Below are 15,583 nucleotides of genomic sequence, written 5' to 3' on the forward strand. Positions count from 1 at the left end.
CCCCATCATTTTACAATTGTTCAGAGTAGAATCTTAGCGTGTTTGTGCGAGATGCATGGCCTGAGCCTATCCAAAATGAGCTGTTATATCTTTCATCTTTCAGTCAGAGTCTCTGCAGCAGATCCAGAAGGAATCAGATGCCATCTTCAGCACATACGGACACTATTTTGATGTAACACTGGTGAACAATGATGTAGACGAGAGTGTCAAGGGTGTGGAGGCAGCCATAGAGCGTGCTAGTTCCACTCCCCAGTGGGTGCCAGTGTCCTGGGTTTACTGACTGCACACCCGTCTACAAAATACCCCCAACCCCAGTAACTCCTACAGTAAATCAGACCTCTGGAGGTACAGAATCCCATTTCTTAAGATCCTTACCGACTCCCATCACTTTTTAAAATGTTATACCCACTTGATTCAGAATTTATTTTTTGTCTTGGTTACCACTAACAAACCTGCAACCTCACATGGGAGAATGAAATTGTGTAGTCCTACTTCTTTGAAGCACCCACCTTTGAGCCATTAATCTTTTGGCACAGACTCTATAGCCCGTATCTGAAAGTTCAGCACCAATTGAAGGAGAGACGCGTCCCTCTTGGGCGGCCAGAGGGGTCACCACTTAGTGAGAACCAACCCCATGCCCAACAGCACTAGCCCGTTTTGTTCTGGTGCTTGAGGGAAGCCGTGGGCAATGAACTAGCGAAGTGGTTTGCGGTTGAACCTGCTGTTGTAGTCCTGCACCTTTGCTGTCGAGTCACAAAGGAAACCAACTCATTTTTTCTAAGCAAGTGACCAATTTATAGTCACACTGTTCTGATCTAAAATGTTTTTGTTCTTGGAGAAAATTTGCATTCACACATAATTATAGTAGTGTTACAATTTCTTACTTTCATTAACATACATGCCACCTTACATAAGAATGGACATTGGGAGTTCATAAAAAAAAAGCCAGCCAATGTTTCTGGATTTTAAACATATTTCTTGATAGTGCAGTGAAGAGTAAAAGTAGCCCTGAAAGTAGTGTAGAAATGTTTGTGTAGTATTGCTGCAAGGCAAAACATAGGTGTCCCTTCCCACCCCTTCGTTCTGGCCAAAGTGTAGGATTCTTAAGATGGATTCTTGGATTTTAGAAAAAATAGTGCCATTGATTTTATCGCCAAGTGTGGTTTTATCTTTTAGGGTCTAGCCAACAAATCATGTTGACAAGATGATGCATCAGTTATCAGTAACTCAACCTACTCGAGGTTATCAGTGAACAGTCTTCCTTAGTTCATAATTTGTAATGTATTTCCCCATTAAATAAGTACCTGCCCCCTATCCCCATCACAGGCTTAATATTGAAAAATGTGCACTATGGTTTGAAATATTAACCAGTGATGCTTGATTTAAGATGGAGCAATTGATCTCCTAGTAAATTACCTTCCTAAAGCCTATGCTCAGGGAAGATTTAAGAGTGAAATTTTGTACATCGAAGTAATCGTTTTAAGGGTAGAAAATGGGAAACTGTACCTTTCAGCTAGCCATTTCATAATTAAGGCAACAGCTGTTCACTATTCAGAACAAAAACATGGTTATATGCATTGTGTGCCTGTTTACATGCATGCACATTGAAAGGCATTGCAATTATACTACCAATATACAAAACCAGAGAATATAACATGCAAGTTTAGATATTCAGACCAATAACTTGGAATGCAAATGCCAATAATCAAAATTCAGTTTTACCTGCAAGCTGTGGTTTCCCTGTTATGACAGTTCAAATTAAACTTAAGGCAAAATGCAGATATTCATACCTACACCAAAACATATGAAACACATGGCATACTCAGCTGTCTGCATGTGGAACTTCACACTCCTTTCAGTATTAAAGTCAAAATGCTTTTCCCCAAAAGTGTTACCATTTCTTGGGTACCAGATATTAAAATAGTGCAATATGAACTTTCATTTAGTTCTACTCTTAAGGCATCTGCAGTAGACTTATTTGGATACTGATAGATATCCCATTGCACTTAGGTTTGTTTATGGGTGGAGGGGAAGGGTTAAAGTGTGGGGTTATTTATGCCATTATGCACATGTAACTTTTGCATTTAAATAAAATATTTTGAGGCCACTTTCAATTGTGTATTAGTCAATGTTGTAAAGATAAAATACATCTGGAGGAGTTGCCCTATTTCAGTAATACTTTCTAAAACCTTAGCCTTCAGACTGCCGATGTTTACACTGTGCAACCATCAAAAGCCACATCACTTTGTGCTGTACTAAATAATTCTATTTAAGCCTGATGTGAAACCTTGCTTTGGCATTAAATGCTATTGTTTTTTTTTAAAAGATCAAAATGTAAAGGCATGAGTATAGAAAACCAAGCACTTATGTACTGAAATTAATTCATGTTATGACACTGAATTAAGAAAGTCACAGAGGGTAAAGTCTCAAGACTTTCAGCTTTCAAATGTATAACCACACCTATAAATGTCCAGAACATTAATCCTTTAACTTGATTTCAGCACAGAGCCTAGAACTAATGACCTATTTACAATCTAACCTCAGAATTTACAAAAGAAACACGCTTTAACAACTGTACCAGCCACAAAATGTCTTGTTTTATTAAGCAGAAAGTCTGCTAAATACTGCATATAAAAACAAGTGGCCACAAGCTTAACCCAGTATGGGAGTTCTTGTAAATGTAGCCACTACATGATCACTGAAACAGGCTGTAAGCCTTTTACTTTGACCATGATATTAAGGTAAACCGATAATTCTGGGCATTTACAAACCTTAATCTACATCTCAAACCTTCAGCACCTTAATAGATAAATGAAACCCATAATCGCACAATACTAAACCATACACAAACATGACTGTTTCCAAACTACTGACAAATACCCTTTGGTGGTACTCCCTCCAACCTTGTTAAGTTTACCCATTTTAGCACCATCAAAATGACTGACAATTCTAAACCTCCACAACTCCAGATGGGTGTCTTTGGACAGTGTCTTGGGAACACCTTTTCTCCCCATTTGCCTTTAGAAAGAAAGCCAACACATAATTAAAAAAAACTTTTATAAATCAAAGCTTTAGTCAACAAACTCCAGTCATTGCATGAATGAAGGTCAACCTTTTCACTAACTCAATTTCAGCTGTCAAATATTTACAATACAAAAATACACAGTATAATATAAAACATCTTTCTCCACAACTGATTACATCATTAATAGTTTCATTCGGGTGACTCCAGACAAATCATGATACAAAAACCAGATGGACGGCTTAGGCTTTTTGGTATGAGGGGTATCCTCCCCAAAATCATCAGATGAATTGATGTTCACAGTATATCCTCCTGAATATCAAACACGCCCCATCATCATAGGTTTACCCAGAAGCAAAGAGCTTCAAAGAATACTGAACTGAAATTTAAAACTATTATCGCAATCACTATAGTCAACTGAGTCAATCACTCAGAGTTCATAAAGGTGGAAGAAAGATGGTTTCCTTTGCAACAGTCACAGAGTGCCAACTTCAATATCTTGCAGTCCATCTCTCAAGCACTCTCTCCCTCACTCCTTGGAGGAATACGGTCGAACCCTTTCCAGGTTCATGTCAGATCTCAATCAGAAGAAGCTTCTTCCTCCTTCTGCTTCTTTTTCTTTTTTTTCTTCTTACTGCTTTCACCCTCCTGCACAAAGGAGGTGGAAAGAAAAGATTGCCTCATTAAAAAAAAAAAACAACAGCCCAAATCTCATTCATCACGGCCCTGACACATGATGCTTTCAGCCAGTCAAACCTTAATGGACACAATTTTAAAAGAGAAAGAAATCTTTCATCTTTAAATCAAGATGTTGCAATCACTTATGTTATCCCCCAAAAAGAAATGAAGTAGAACCAATGAAAATCTATTAAATTCCAAATTTTCCTGGCCTCTAAACATTTAGACTTTGAGACTTACTGGGTGAAGTAGCAATAATAAAGGTTTCCCCTCTCTTCAAATGGATTACTACATTACACAGCTTTGATTATTGCTTTTAGCTATTTGTACAAAAGCATAATTATCACTTTCAGTTACAATTATCATTTTGGTAGCTGGCTCAAATCACTTCATGGCACTCTTCTAGCAGTTTGGGAGTTGCAGTATAAAAATGCTCCATCGCTACATCTAAATCTGCACCTCTGACAGGACACAACCCACATGAGTGATGACCATAAATCCAAAAATGATACTGGTAATAAGATCTATATGAAACCCACATAAGCAAAGCGGTGTCAAGTTACTTAACCTTGTGCTGCTGGACATTCACTATACATTTAGTACAAAGTTTTTATACAATGTATAAAGGAACTACCAGCTTCTCAGAAAATAAAACCTATCACACTTAAAGGCAGCTCCAAATAATGAGCACCTATCTGTGAGAACTTAACTATAAAGCTAATGTAGAGCAGGCCAAAGTCCACCATTCAATGGCAGTATGCTGGACTGTGAAGGCTTCCTCTTGATAATTTTGCAGACCAACTCCCTCTAAAGCCACATAACCAGACAAGAAAGGGATAACCATCTGCTTCTTTGTCGCAGCTTGGAATGACGAAAATGAAATTTAAAACATTTAAAACTCGAGACTGACAAATGCAATGACATCTTGTTCACTTAGGACTAAACTTCTCAGGCATAGTTGTGCAATTTGTTAAGTGATTTAAATAAGCTTTAGCCTTCACACCAACATAAACCCCTGAAAAAATCTTAAGTCACGGATAATACTGAGAAAAAATCAATTTCAATGCATAGCACTGAAGAATTAGACCAGAATTTTCTTGCTCTGTACACCATTCCCTACAAGCACAGACTTGTACCTCTGGAGCTGGTTCTTCTTCCCCTGCTTCTTCGGTAAGTTTTATTTTCTTGTCTTTTTTCTTTTTCTTCTTTTCTTTCTTACTCTCCACATCTGCTTTGGGAGCGGAAGGTGTAGAGGGGGCAGGTGTTCCATCGCTTTCACTGTCGCTTGTTTCTCTCTTCCTCTGAAGAAAAGAAAAAATCAATTACTTCTACTACGCAGGCAAGCCATGAAAAAACAAACCACCACAACCTTAAGGAATTAATGTTACAATCAAGGTACCACTGACATAACCTGTGAGAAAAACTAAAACCTGTGGGAGACTAATACTGAGCTTGCCAAAGATAAATTCTCTGGACTTTATACAAACTTGTGAATCTAGTTTTCACATCTGCCTCTCACTTTATTCTTAAGTTACTGTTAAAACATGTTTGTATTTTGTTAAGACCAGTATATGCTAGACTGCAAAAGTTGCCCTACTTTAAGCAAATACAACTAGCACATTTCAAGCATATTAACGTCCCATGAAAAAAGCAGTTTCTCCTTCTTGCGTCGTGTTACAGAAAATTACGGGCCTACCTTGGCAGTTGGTTCACTTGGTTCTGCTTCAATTTTCTTCGGCGTACTGAAAAATAGAAATGATTGTCATTAAACACAAAATGGAACTCTAAAACAACGTGGGGGATAGGGTGTCATCACAACACAGTTTTGATGTTTTGGCAATTCATCCTTGTTTATAATCTGCAAATGAAACCTTAGGGATCACAGTAAACTGTACCACACTGGATAATAGTACTATTCTAAATCAGAGAAAAATATCATTTCAATTAAATGAAATACTGAAGAACACACCAAGATTTATGGTGCAGAATTAATAAATGGGAAAACAGTTTGCTATCTTCAGAAAGTTAGAGAAATATGATTACCTATTATATGAACACAAGTGTGCCAGTTTTAAATTCATAAACATATTCCTAAGCACATATCACCCAGAACTATGCATACACTACAGCTGTGAACAAGATAAAACATTTCTCCATACCTGTAATCTACATATTGTTCCTTCCAGTTAGCTGGAGTATTTCCATTAGGTTTTCCATGCTTATCCAACAAGCCTTTCTGAATCATCATTTTCTTCTGGCTTGCCTGAAAACAGCATTAGAAAATTAAAGCAACCTTTATGTACAAAGTTTAACAAGAAGCCAAACAAGTTTCAGCATTACCTTTGGCCCTAGGCCCCATTTACGAGGATAGGTGTCTCTTTCCATGATGACTCTCTTAATCTTTGCCACAACTCCATGGTCACAAGTGGAAATTACTGCAGTGGTCATCAGGGCGATTGCTAGAAGTAAAAATGACCAAATCCAAAAACATAAAAAGGAGTATTCTTTTTTGTGAGATATCCCAAAATTAACTTTTTCCAGAGCCATCAGCCATGGGTGATAGATAGATGGTCATCTTTGCAAGTGCTAATGCAATCTGTTGAACATCACTTGGCCAGGATCTTATTTTCAAACATTTCAGATATTCCAGCTCCGCTTCCTTGCAGAATAACCAAGAAAAGGTAGGTAACCGATGATTACTTACCAATGCAAATAGCTTCTCCTTTAGTAGTGATGACAACAATCTCTTGGTTTACTTCAATGCCATCTTCATACCGGAGAACACCAGGCAGCATGATCTTTGCACCATAGCAGATTGCATTGACCTGTAAGGAAGACACTTGTCAACACTGTGCATCTTCCATTCACTACAAAAAACAGGCTGAATGATTATCTACGAGCAGTGCCATTCTTTCATCTTCAGTTTAGAATAGATTTGTTGTGTTCCCTACCACTGAGTTTTGTTTTACATTTTAGCTAAGATCATAGAAACACAAACCATTCTGGAAGGGCTGGGCTATAGACCAGAATCACCCACACTCTAAGATGACCTTAAATGCATTAACTTGAATGTTCAAATGATAGCAAATGCTTTTGATTTCAGGAATTCTTAAATCCAGTGTGGATTTCCTTCTTCAAAAGATAGAAGACAAGTATTTATACATTTAACAACTAACTCGACAGCTGAAATTGTTTACAGTTGGGGACAATGCTTACTTCGATCAGTAAGTAAAGCATTTATAAGCTGAAAGAGGACAAAATGATTAATACTGAATAACTAAAAACAGTTCCATTTTAGCTTCCCAGCATTTTTTCTTTAAAACATCATTAGCTCTAAGGCCGATTTAATAAAAAAAGGTATAGCCATACCGCACTGTCCTTCATAACCAGACGTTTGTGTGACACAAGGAGCTTCTCTAGTGGATAGATGACTCTCCTCAGGTAGGTTTCATCCTTGTTATGGTCATACTGCCACTGGGCATCCAACACATCGTGCATGGTAACCAAGTTGTCCTGAAAAAAGGATAAAATAAATAAGTTTTCCTATTGCGTAATAACATTGTCATTATGATTTCAAACAGTAAGGCTCTCATCTTTGAAAGGTGTCAAAAGAGTACCGTGTAACAAAGTACAGCTTTGAAATTTTGCTTTTATCCATAGTGATTCAGATTCAAAACAATGAAAAACAAAATGAATGTAGGCAAGGATTCAATGAAATGGAAAAACAATTTAACCATTCCACTCATATCCTCCTCCATGCCATTCCATGTACCAAAGCTTAATTACCAGAGCTGGGGAAAAAGCCCAGCACTGAACTCAACCACTTTGGACAACTTTTATTACTTAAGCCAGAGTGGTCCAATCCTGGTCCTTTATAGGTCTAAACCTGGTGTTTCTTTGAAAAAGCAGAGCCTGAGAATAACTGTTAAATAGGTCCAATAAAGCCAGTCATCAGCTGGTTTATCCTGTCAAAAGCCGGTTTTATAAGAAGATTTTATTTCAGACCAACAAGACCAATACTGGAGACCCTTGACCTCAGTACAAGCCTCTGGTTGTAAAGAGGTAAGCGGAGAAAACAGTTTTTTTACCCGCTCTCCCAGGACCCCAGACCGCACTCGCCGAAGCTCCTGCATCTGTCCCCCAACTCCCAGCAAGAGGCCAAGGTGAACACACAGGGTCCGGATGTAGGTACCTGCCTCACAGCTGACCCAGAATATCCCTGCAGAATACCAGTTAGAAACATGACTGGAGTGAATACTACCCACCATTAATACATGAACTGGTAAATCACTGCAAAAATGGTCTGCATTCATTTTTTCCATGAAAAGTCCAAAAGCAGTTCCATTTAATCATCAGAGACCTGGCCTTAAATTTGTTTTTAAATTTAGCATTTAAAAGTTGAGTGTTCAGAACAATGAAGCACCAACTTACCTAATTCCAAAAATTTTAAGACAAATCACTGGTACGCCTTTTATATCAGGCCTGTAAGATTAATTTAGTAACTAAACAATTACAATGAATAATCCAAGTTCAAATAACACCCCTCTTAACCACTGTTCCAGAAGCCATCAGTCATGGGTGATAGATCAATAGTCATCTTTGCACAAAGTGCTAATGCAATCTATACAACACATCATTTGGCCTCTTGTTTGGAGCTAATCATTAAGTAGGATACTAATGCCCATCCTAAATTTAGGTTTTCTTCCGAGTATTTAAGGAAAGCAGAAAATTCACTCAAGCTTAATTCTTATCGTAACCTATAAGCAAATACCCCTTTGTACTCTTGGCACTGACGTTCCTCATCACGACTAATAATATTAGCAAAATTCTTAATCTTTACATTATTTTGCAATGGAGGATTTGCAGCTTTGCTGTGCTCTGAAGAAAACAGAAAATCCAGTAAAGTAATAGATCTCTCTTTTCCTTACCCAGTCTTCGCTCTGGATCGTACTCTATGAGTTTGCTTTCATAAATGGTTCTCACTCTCAACTGTCTCTTCACAGCTGCGATCAGAGGAGGCCGCTGGAACAAAGCCCCCGTTAAGGTTTCCAGTGCCTGAGAAAAAGGAGAGAGACTTGACACACCCGAGACAAACGGCTTAACCGGAAGCCAATTCGAAGCTTGTACGTGATCAGACTGTTTGACTCGTCTCTGCAGAGGCTGGTTCTGCCTCTTGCTACAGCCTCCAGTCCTGCTCCAGCTCTCCAGACCCCTGCTCCACCCCCAGCAGAACACTGGAATGGCCGAGCCGAGTCTGGGAGCCGAGACACTCAGGCCTAGAACAGGTCGTGAGTGCTGCAGAGACAGGGGCCAGCAGTGCTCAGAGAATGGATAAACAAGTTCATCATCTCACATACATTGCTGCCGCAGGAAGAGCACGTCACCAGAGCTCATCCAGAAGATTGAGCATCAACAAATGCAAAATGTTTCCTGTGTGCTTACTCAAAACTGAGGCTTTAAGCATTGTAACAGCAAAAAAAATTTCAGTCAAAAAAGTCCCATAAACCCACTTTCATAAAAGTCAGTGTCTAACCCCATAAAGTAGATGACTTCCTCTCATAATAAAAAAGCAAGCTAATTGTGGAATAGTGAGACAGGAAAAAACAGGTGAGCCACCCTTGTCATCTTATGTGAAAACGCAGATGCTGAAGTGACATAGCTTAAATGTACATTAACTTCTTTGCAAGCAAACTTAAATGATTTGACCTCCAATACTGAAATTTTTACTTATTTTGTGAAAAACACGTTTAAAAACTGCGTTAAACTGATTTCTAAAAGGCTTTGGTCGATTTATTAAGCTTGTGGACAGTTTGTGCTTTGACGTTTTTTCTTCAAACAGACAAGCTAAGAAATTTTTTTGCTAAGAAATCAAAATAAAGAATAAAATGACTTAATGCTGTAAGTGAGAAATTAGGTCAATTTTTATGTTTAACGATAAAACGTAAACCCAGTCTTAAACTGGTTCACATAAATGTGGAATTACTATACCATTTTTCTAAATTAGAGACCAATTTTAAAACAAAACTTACCCTGGAAAGCTGAAGCTCATTCTCAATAGCATTGTGCAGCCGAACAATTCCCACATACTCTTTGCCTGAAAGCAATAGCAAAAGAGTAGTCAGGAGAAGCTGCTTTTTTTCCTGTGTCACTTACAAGTGACTATAAATCACGATTTTCAGAGACTGAAAGAAGACAAGAAATACCCACTCACCAGCGCTCTGCTGGGACTTCACCAGACGCGTGGCTCTGTCTACACACACTATGAGACAGCCTGTGACTTTAGGGTCCAGAGTGCCACTGTGGCCTGTTTTCTCCACACGAAGAATCCGACGGATCCACGCCACCACTTCGTGAGAGGATGGGTTGGCGGGTTTATCCAAGTTAATAAAACCGGTCCTACAGATTTTAAAATATTTCAGTATAACTTCTAAGAATAGGAGATCACTCAGTATTAACTCAGAAAAAACAAATGCATAACACAAGGCCTACTAAAGGAGTTGTAATGGTTGCCTTAACATTTCTCCCTGAAGCCATCAGTCATGGGTGATAGATAGACAGTCATCTTTGCACGGAGTGCTAATGCAATCTACATAAAAACATCATTTGGCTTCTTGGACGTCATCAATCTATAAAATTAAAGCACTCTCTCAGATCTTAGACAACTCTTAAAGTAGAAAATTCTAACAATGTAAATTTGTCTGCTGTAAGGTAATATCTTCCTGCTGTAAGCACTAAAATACCTAAAACAGATTAATAAATCTTTCAGTGTTAAACAGACAACCTGTTTCACATTTCACACAGGATGAAGAATTTAAGTGCATTTTTCAAGTTAAGACTTTGCCAGCATTAGTTTCAATTAGAAAACCAAGATCCCTAAAGCTATAGCAACAAAAAAAAATGTACCTGACATAATCCTGAATATTTCTCTTCAAGGGATTTGAGCCACTTGGGAGAGGTGTATAATGTGCTGTCCTTATGTTCAGTTTATCAAAGTTCTACAAAAAAAAACACATGAAAAAGGAGATTTTACACAAATGTATTTAGCATACCACCTTTGTCACACCTACATCATCCATCCATAAAGTGTTACTTTTCAAAGTGTCACCCAATTCTTCATTTAATACTTAATGGAATGGAAGAGAGGAGAAAGTCAAGGTTTTTTTTTTATATATTGCTTACTGTACACTTCCTGAAAAAAAATCTTTAATGAGCAAAAAGGCACAAGGCCAGGTGAAATGGTATTTACATTAAGGTGCTGTGCTGCCTTACTGGAACCCTCCAGCACCGCATATACAACACTGTGTATTTGTAGAACTGTGATCTGCACCTTCATTCAGGTACAGTGATAAAGGAAATAATTCTGTATAAATCTGTTACTTTTTGGATTGAGAAGCAGATTTCTTACATTGTGCATATCCCAACAAAGTGAGCTGTATTGCCATGTGAGGCAGGTACTGATCATTGGATGTTCTTTGTGCAACAGGCTACTTAACCCCCCCACCAAACATGTGCGATCAGACTGTTTACTCGTCTCTGCAGAGGCTGGTTCTGCCTCTTGCTACAGCCTCCAGTCCTGCTCCAGCTCTCCAGACCCCTGCTCCGCCCCCAGCAGAACACTGGAATGGCCGAGCCGAGTCTGGGAGCCGAGACACTCGGGCCTAGAACAGGCCGAGAGTGTTGCAGAGACAGAGGCCAGCAGTGCTCAGAGAATGGATAAACAAGTTCATCATCTCACATACAACACTATACATGGGAGCTTCCTAGAAGGATGTCAGGAAAGTATAATAATTATCTAGTTACCTTCAACAATAAAGGCCACTGAGAGGTATCAAGTGTTGGAATTTTGGACTCTGGTTTGATGAGGAAATCACCCATCTCTTGAAGTTCCTAAAGCGGGGGGAAAAATCCATTTGATGTTATGAAAATTTTAAATTACAATGTAAGCAATTATAAAAACGTCAAAGTTTATTGCACCCAAAAAAGTTGCTAACATCCAAAAAAAGCCATGTTACATGGAACCTACCCCAACTTCATCATCGGCAACTTTTCTCTCCTTCTTCTTCTTGTGCTTCTTAGCTGAGGAAACTGAGAAAAGAGAAAAGAAGAAACCCAAGAGTTCAAACCGTGGAAATTAATCATTCTCAGTAAATAATCATGGACTGTTGCTGTAACATTAACACGTCTCTTGATATGAATAATCATATGAATAAAGGTTACTTTCCTATAATAACTCTTACATCTGTAAACTCTTCTGGAAAAAGACAACGGGCTTTCCACATATAATTATGAAACAAAATAAATTCTTGGAATAAGAAAATCATCATGTTTCCATCATCAATGACAATTAGGAAAAGTCAAGTCCCTAAAATATTCTAATTTAGCAACTCTTCAGAACATTTAGCAACTCTTCAGAACATTCATGATCATAATTCGCACACAATGTATCTTTATTTGATTAATAATAGACATGCGGGCTACATCGGTTTAGGGAAAACTGTTCAATACAACCACGTGGCAGATTCTGCAAACACGTGGTGACTAGAAAAAGACCACATTTGGCGGTGTGCAATGCATCAATTACTAAATGGATAAAAAAAATACCATAAGCACAATTGACTCACTGAATTAAAGCGTATAAAATAGTCGTTTTTAGTAATATCGTGCAGCATTCCGCAATCTTAAAGCAAATGTTAACTTTCGGTTTTAACTTCAAAAACAAAATTACAAAATTACAAAAGCTTGCTCTTCATCGATGAAAGTGACTACATTGTGGATTATAAAAAATATCGAATGCAAAAAAAAACAGGTATATCCTCTGCAAGAAACAGTGGAATTCATGTATCTCTTCCTACTGTAAAGTTTATATTCAAAAACACAGCATTAAATGCGTTTGTACCCTACATATTAAGATTTAAGATCGCAATTATTAAAATTAAGACGCCTTAAATAGTGATATACACGTTGTAAGAGCCGGATTGATCAAACTTAAGATGTGAAACTAGAGGCAAGTTGATCATTTATCGTCTAGTTGCACACTTGCCCCATGCAGCACACACACGAGGTGAGATTTATTTTCTCTACAAAAGATCCAATCTTAAATCGGTCTCAGAGAGCTTGAATTACTTTGTCCTATGTATCACAGTACAATTCACTACTACTATTTCCCCTCGAATTGCATATAAAAATAAAGAAAAACCAAAAATTATTTTCCATGCCTACCCTCTACGTCCGCCATCTTCACTCTCTCAATGTGGAAAGGAACACGTGTGGTGTTCACTGCGCATGTCCTTTCCCGAGTCTTAGACCCGTGAAACACCGCGAGAGTCTGTCCTACATGATGTCATTTCTATTGCCTTAACAAATATGCGAGTTATTAGTTCAGCTCCCCTGTCTAGTGCGAGCTAGTGTGAAAGTAACTTTAAAGATGGATTAGTTCTAGTGTAAGGACATATTAATCGTATCGACTTGAGTTATTAATATTATTATTGTTGTAAATTAGAACAATGGTTAATATTGCTGCATTGCAATGCTGAGATCCTGGGATCAATTTTTGGTTTGCTGCTTGCAAGGACTCTGCATGTTCCGCAGTATTTGTATGGGTTTCCTGAAGGTGCTCTGCTTTTGCCCCACAGTCCAAAGACATGATGGTAAATTCGTTGGCTTCTGCAAATTGACCCTGGTATGACAATGTGCGTTTTTGGTGTCTGTGTGAAACCTGTGATGGACTGGTATCCAGGGTGTATCCCACATTTCGCCCAATGCTTCCTGGGATAGGCTTTAGATCACCATGTCCCTGAATTAGATAAGTGGCTTTTGAAAGTGATGTGATGTATCATTTTATTTATTAATCTAAAGTTATTGACATTCGTTTTATTAATCTAAAGTTATTGACATTCGTTTTCTGTCATGTTTAAACAGGAGCTCCATATTGAGAGGACCCTTTTTAAACAGGATTTTTCCAGCTCCTAAATTTAGTTTGACTCCATGAAATGAAATTATACATGAAAGGGAGGATTCATGAATAATATCTGGATTATTGTTTGTAATTAGAAATTAGATTCAGTACATCAGGTTTTTCACTAATCCCATGATTGTATCATAAACAGACTCCTTGTAGAGCCTATTGTGATAAAGCAGCCACACAGTTGTATTAATATCTTTTCGCTGTTAAAAAATGTATTTCCCAACTCTTCAACCAAATGTATTACCAACATCTTAGTTTCTTAATTTGCTTTTAGGTTTTTGCAATAAATTGTGATGAAAGTAGTAGTAAGACTAGGACTCGGGGTGTTTAGACAAAGGCTGATAGTGTCCCCTTGGGATCTAGGCAGAATATGAATTAGAAAGAAAATAAAGAATCTATTGGCAAAAGGGGTGATTGAATAGAGGTACGTAATAAGCCTTAAAAAAACATTATTCCCTACAAAAAGTACGCACAGGGATGTAGCCTTTCAAAGAGCTCTATTGATGGGGTTGCTGGCAGTAATGACAAGAGCACTTTCCCCTGGCTAGAGCCAGACCTAAAAATTTGTTTTATGTCCCAAAAAGAAAACCACCTCTCGCACCGTCTCTCAAAGTCACATCTTAAAATGTACTATTGAATTAATGCATTTTCTTTTAATTGCACAACTTTCTATTACTATTGTATTTAAGGGAAGATGTTGCATAACAGATGGTGTCAGGGTGCCCTTTTTACAACGCAAACACAAAACAAGTTCTATCTTCAGAATAATGAAGCTGATTTCTGCCAGTTATTATTAGCTTGGGCTAGGTTAAGTGGCTGGTTTCTTCGCCAGGGCTTCATTCTTTGTTTCCAGTATTAAGAAGAACAACACTATAACATGTATTAAGCAATAATTATATGTGAGCTCCAGAGTTGCTCAATATGTGAAGATGCTTGCTTGAGGACTGGCACTGGCACTGTGTGTTCAAGCCCGGGTTAGGTCACTGTGACTGTGATGGGATTTCTCAAGTGGTTGACACATAATTGACTAAGCACAGCACAGGGTAGGGTTGGCATTAGTTAGCAAGGGCGCTTTTAGATCCCAACAAAACAGCAATTACTGCAAGCCTGCACCACGACTGGCAAAGGAACTGCCTCTCCTTCAATTGGAGAAGTGCCTCCTGCGGCGAGCTGCGTGACCTGCGATGTATTAACAGATAAATGACTCAAAGGTGGGGAGGCCAGACACATCTGTCTGCACTTCCTTGTTGTCACTATGTGTTGGTACAGGATATGCACCTGTGAGCTGAGACATGAAAACGCACAATTGCCAATTCCAAATTGAGTAGGTTTATTACCAAATAATTATTTGGAAGAAAGGTGTTAAAAATAATTATATAATACTATCAAAATTGTAGGGATTTTTGATGATTCTTCATATCTTTTTTTTTGTCTTCATGTGTCATGCACAGTGAAAAGGTGCAAACGTTTGCTATATACTTGGCAATTTAGCCTCCAGTGACCTCAGGAGTTGGGCCACTCACTTCACAATTAGTACTGAAAGAGGTAGCAGCCCACTGCCACTCCAAATCTGTTTAGTTCTGCCCACCAACAAGCAGGATTTAGACCAGATTAACAAGACTCTAGGGCAATCAATGTAAAGTTTAATATAATTACAATATACTGTACAATATAGAGTGATCAGGACTTATGCATCCAGCCAAAGTATTTGATCTCGTGTCTAGAGTTTGCAGGGTCTCATTCATAAGAGTTTTCTCTGGTTTTGCCAGCTGCCTTTTGTTGTCTACGCTTTATTTTCCCCTTAGGGTTAACTCCTTTTGGCTATATCTGAATAGCCCTAGTTAGATAGATATAGTTCGGTACAAGAAAAGCTGTCCACATTTCCTATGTTCATGTGCTGTTTGGGGGAGTTTTAGCGT

General features: G+C 38.3%; 2 protein-coding genes and 6 non-coding genes across 8 annotated transcripts in view; 1 reads left to right on the plus strand and 7 right to left on the minus strand.

Annotated features, from left to right (window-relative positions):
• mpp1 (MAGUK p55 scaffold protein 1) overlaps positions 1-2,114 on the plus strand; it is a 28,329-nt gene extending 26,215 nt beyond the window's left edge. The window contains exon 12 of the mRNA XM_088648992.1: positions 104-2,114. Within this exon, the coding sequence (XP_088505118.1) occupies positions 104-280 (177 nt within the window). The 3' untranslated portion in view covers positions 281-2,114. The remainder of the gene's footprint in view (positions 1-103) is intronic.
• A 926-nt stretch (positions 2,115-3,040) lies between these two features.
• dkc1 (dyskeratosis congenita 1, dyskerin) lies at positions 3,041-12,987 on the minus strand. Its single transcript, XM_088648991.1, has 15 exons — positions 12,920-12,987; positions 11,724-11,785; positions 11,501-11,587; positions 10,604-10,695; positions 9,912-10,096; positions 9,730-9,794; positions 8,629-8,755; positions 7,789-7,919; positions 7,070-7,213; positions 6,405-6,525; positions 6,041-6,159; positions 5,860-5,963; positions 5,397-5,442; positions 4,837-5,001; positions 3,041-3,670 (listed from the first exon to the last, which is right to left on the minus strand). Exons 1-15 carry the CDS (start codon positions 12,933-12,935, stop codon positions 3,602-3,604), a joined length of 1,533 nt encoding a protein of 510 aa, XP_088505117.1. The 5' UTR covers positions 12,936-12,987; the 3' UTR covers positions 3,041-3,601.
• Positions 6,242-6,315, minus strand: LOC148653707 (small nucleolar RNA SNORD83). The gene has a single exon (XR_015925002.1). It is a non-coding gene; the product is annotated as a small nucleolar RNA SNORD83 (small nucleolar RNA).
• On the minus strand, positions 7,393-7,531 carry LOC148653708 (small nucleolar RNA SNORA36 family). Its single transcript, XR_015925005.1, has one exon. It is a non-coding gene; the product is annotated as a small nucleolar RNA SNORA36 family (small nucleolar RNA).
• LOC148653709 (small nucleolar RNA SNORD83) lies at positions 8,264-8,342 on the minus strand. Its single transcript, XR_015925000.1, has one exon. It is a non-coding gene; the product is annotated as a small nucleolar RNA SNORD83 (small nucleolar RNA).
• Positions 8,828-9,053, minus strand: LOC148653710 (small nucleolar RNA SNORD17). Its single transcript, XR_015925009.1, has one exon. It is a non-coding gene; the product is annotated as a small nucleolar RNA SNORD17 (small nucleolar RNA).
• LOC148653711 (small nucleolar RNA SNORD83) lies at positions 10,229-10,308 on the minus strand. The gene has a single exon (XR_015925001.1). It is a non-coding gene; the product is annotated as a small nucleolar RNA SNORD83 (small nucleolar RNA).
• On the minus strand, positions 11,211-11,435 carry LOC148653712 (small nucleolar RNA SNORD17). Its single transcript, XR_015925008.1, has one exon. It is a non-coding gene; the product is annotated as a small nucleolar RNA SNORD17 (small nucleolar RNA).
• Positions 12,988-15,583: the final 2,596 nt, after the last annotated feature.

This window comes from Lepisosteus platostomus, chromosome 10 (genome assembly GCF_059453375.1).
Source record: "Lepisosteus platostomus isolate fLepPlt1 chromosome 10, fLepPlt1.hap1, whole genome shotgun sequence".
Taxonomy (NCBI): domain Eukaryota; kingdom Metazoa; phylum Chordata; class Actinopteri; order Semionotiformes; family Lepisosteidae; genus Lepisosteus; species Lepisosteus platostomus.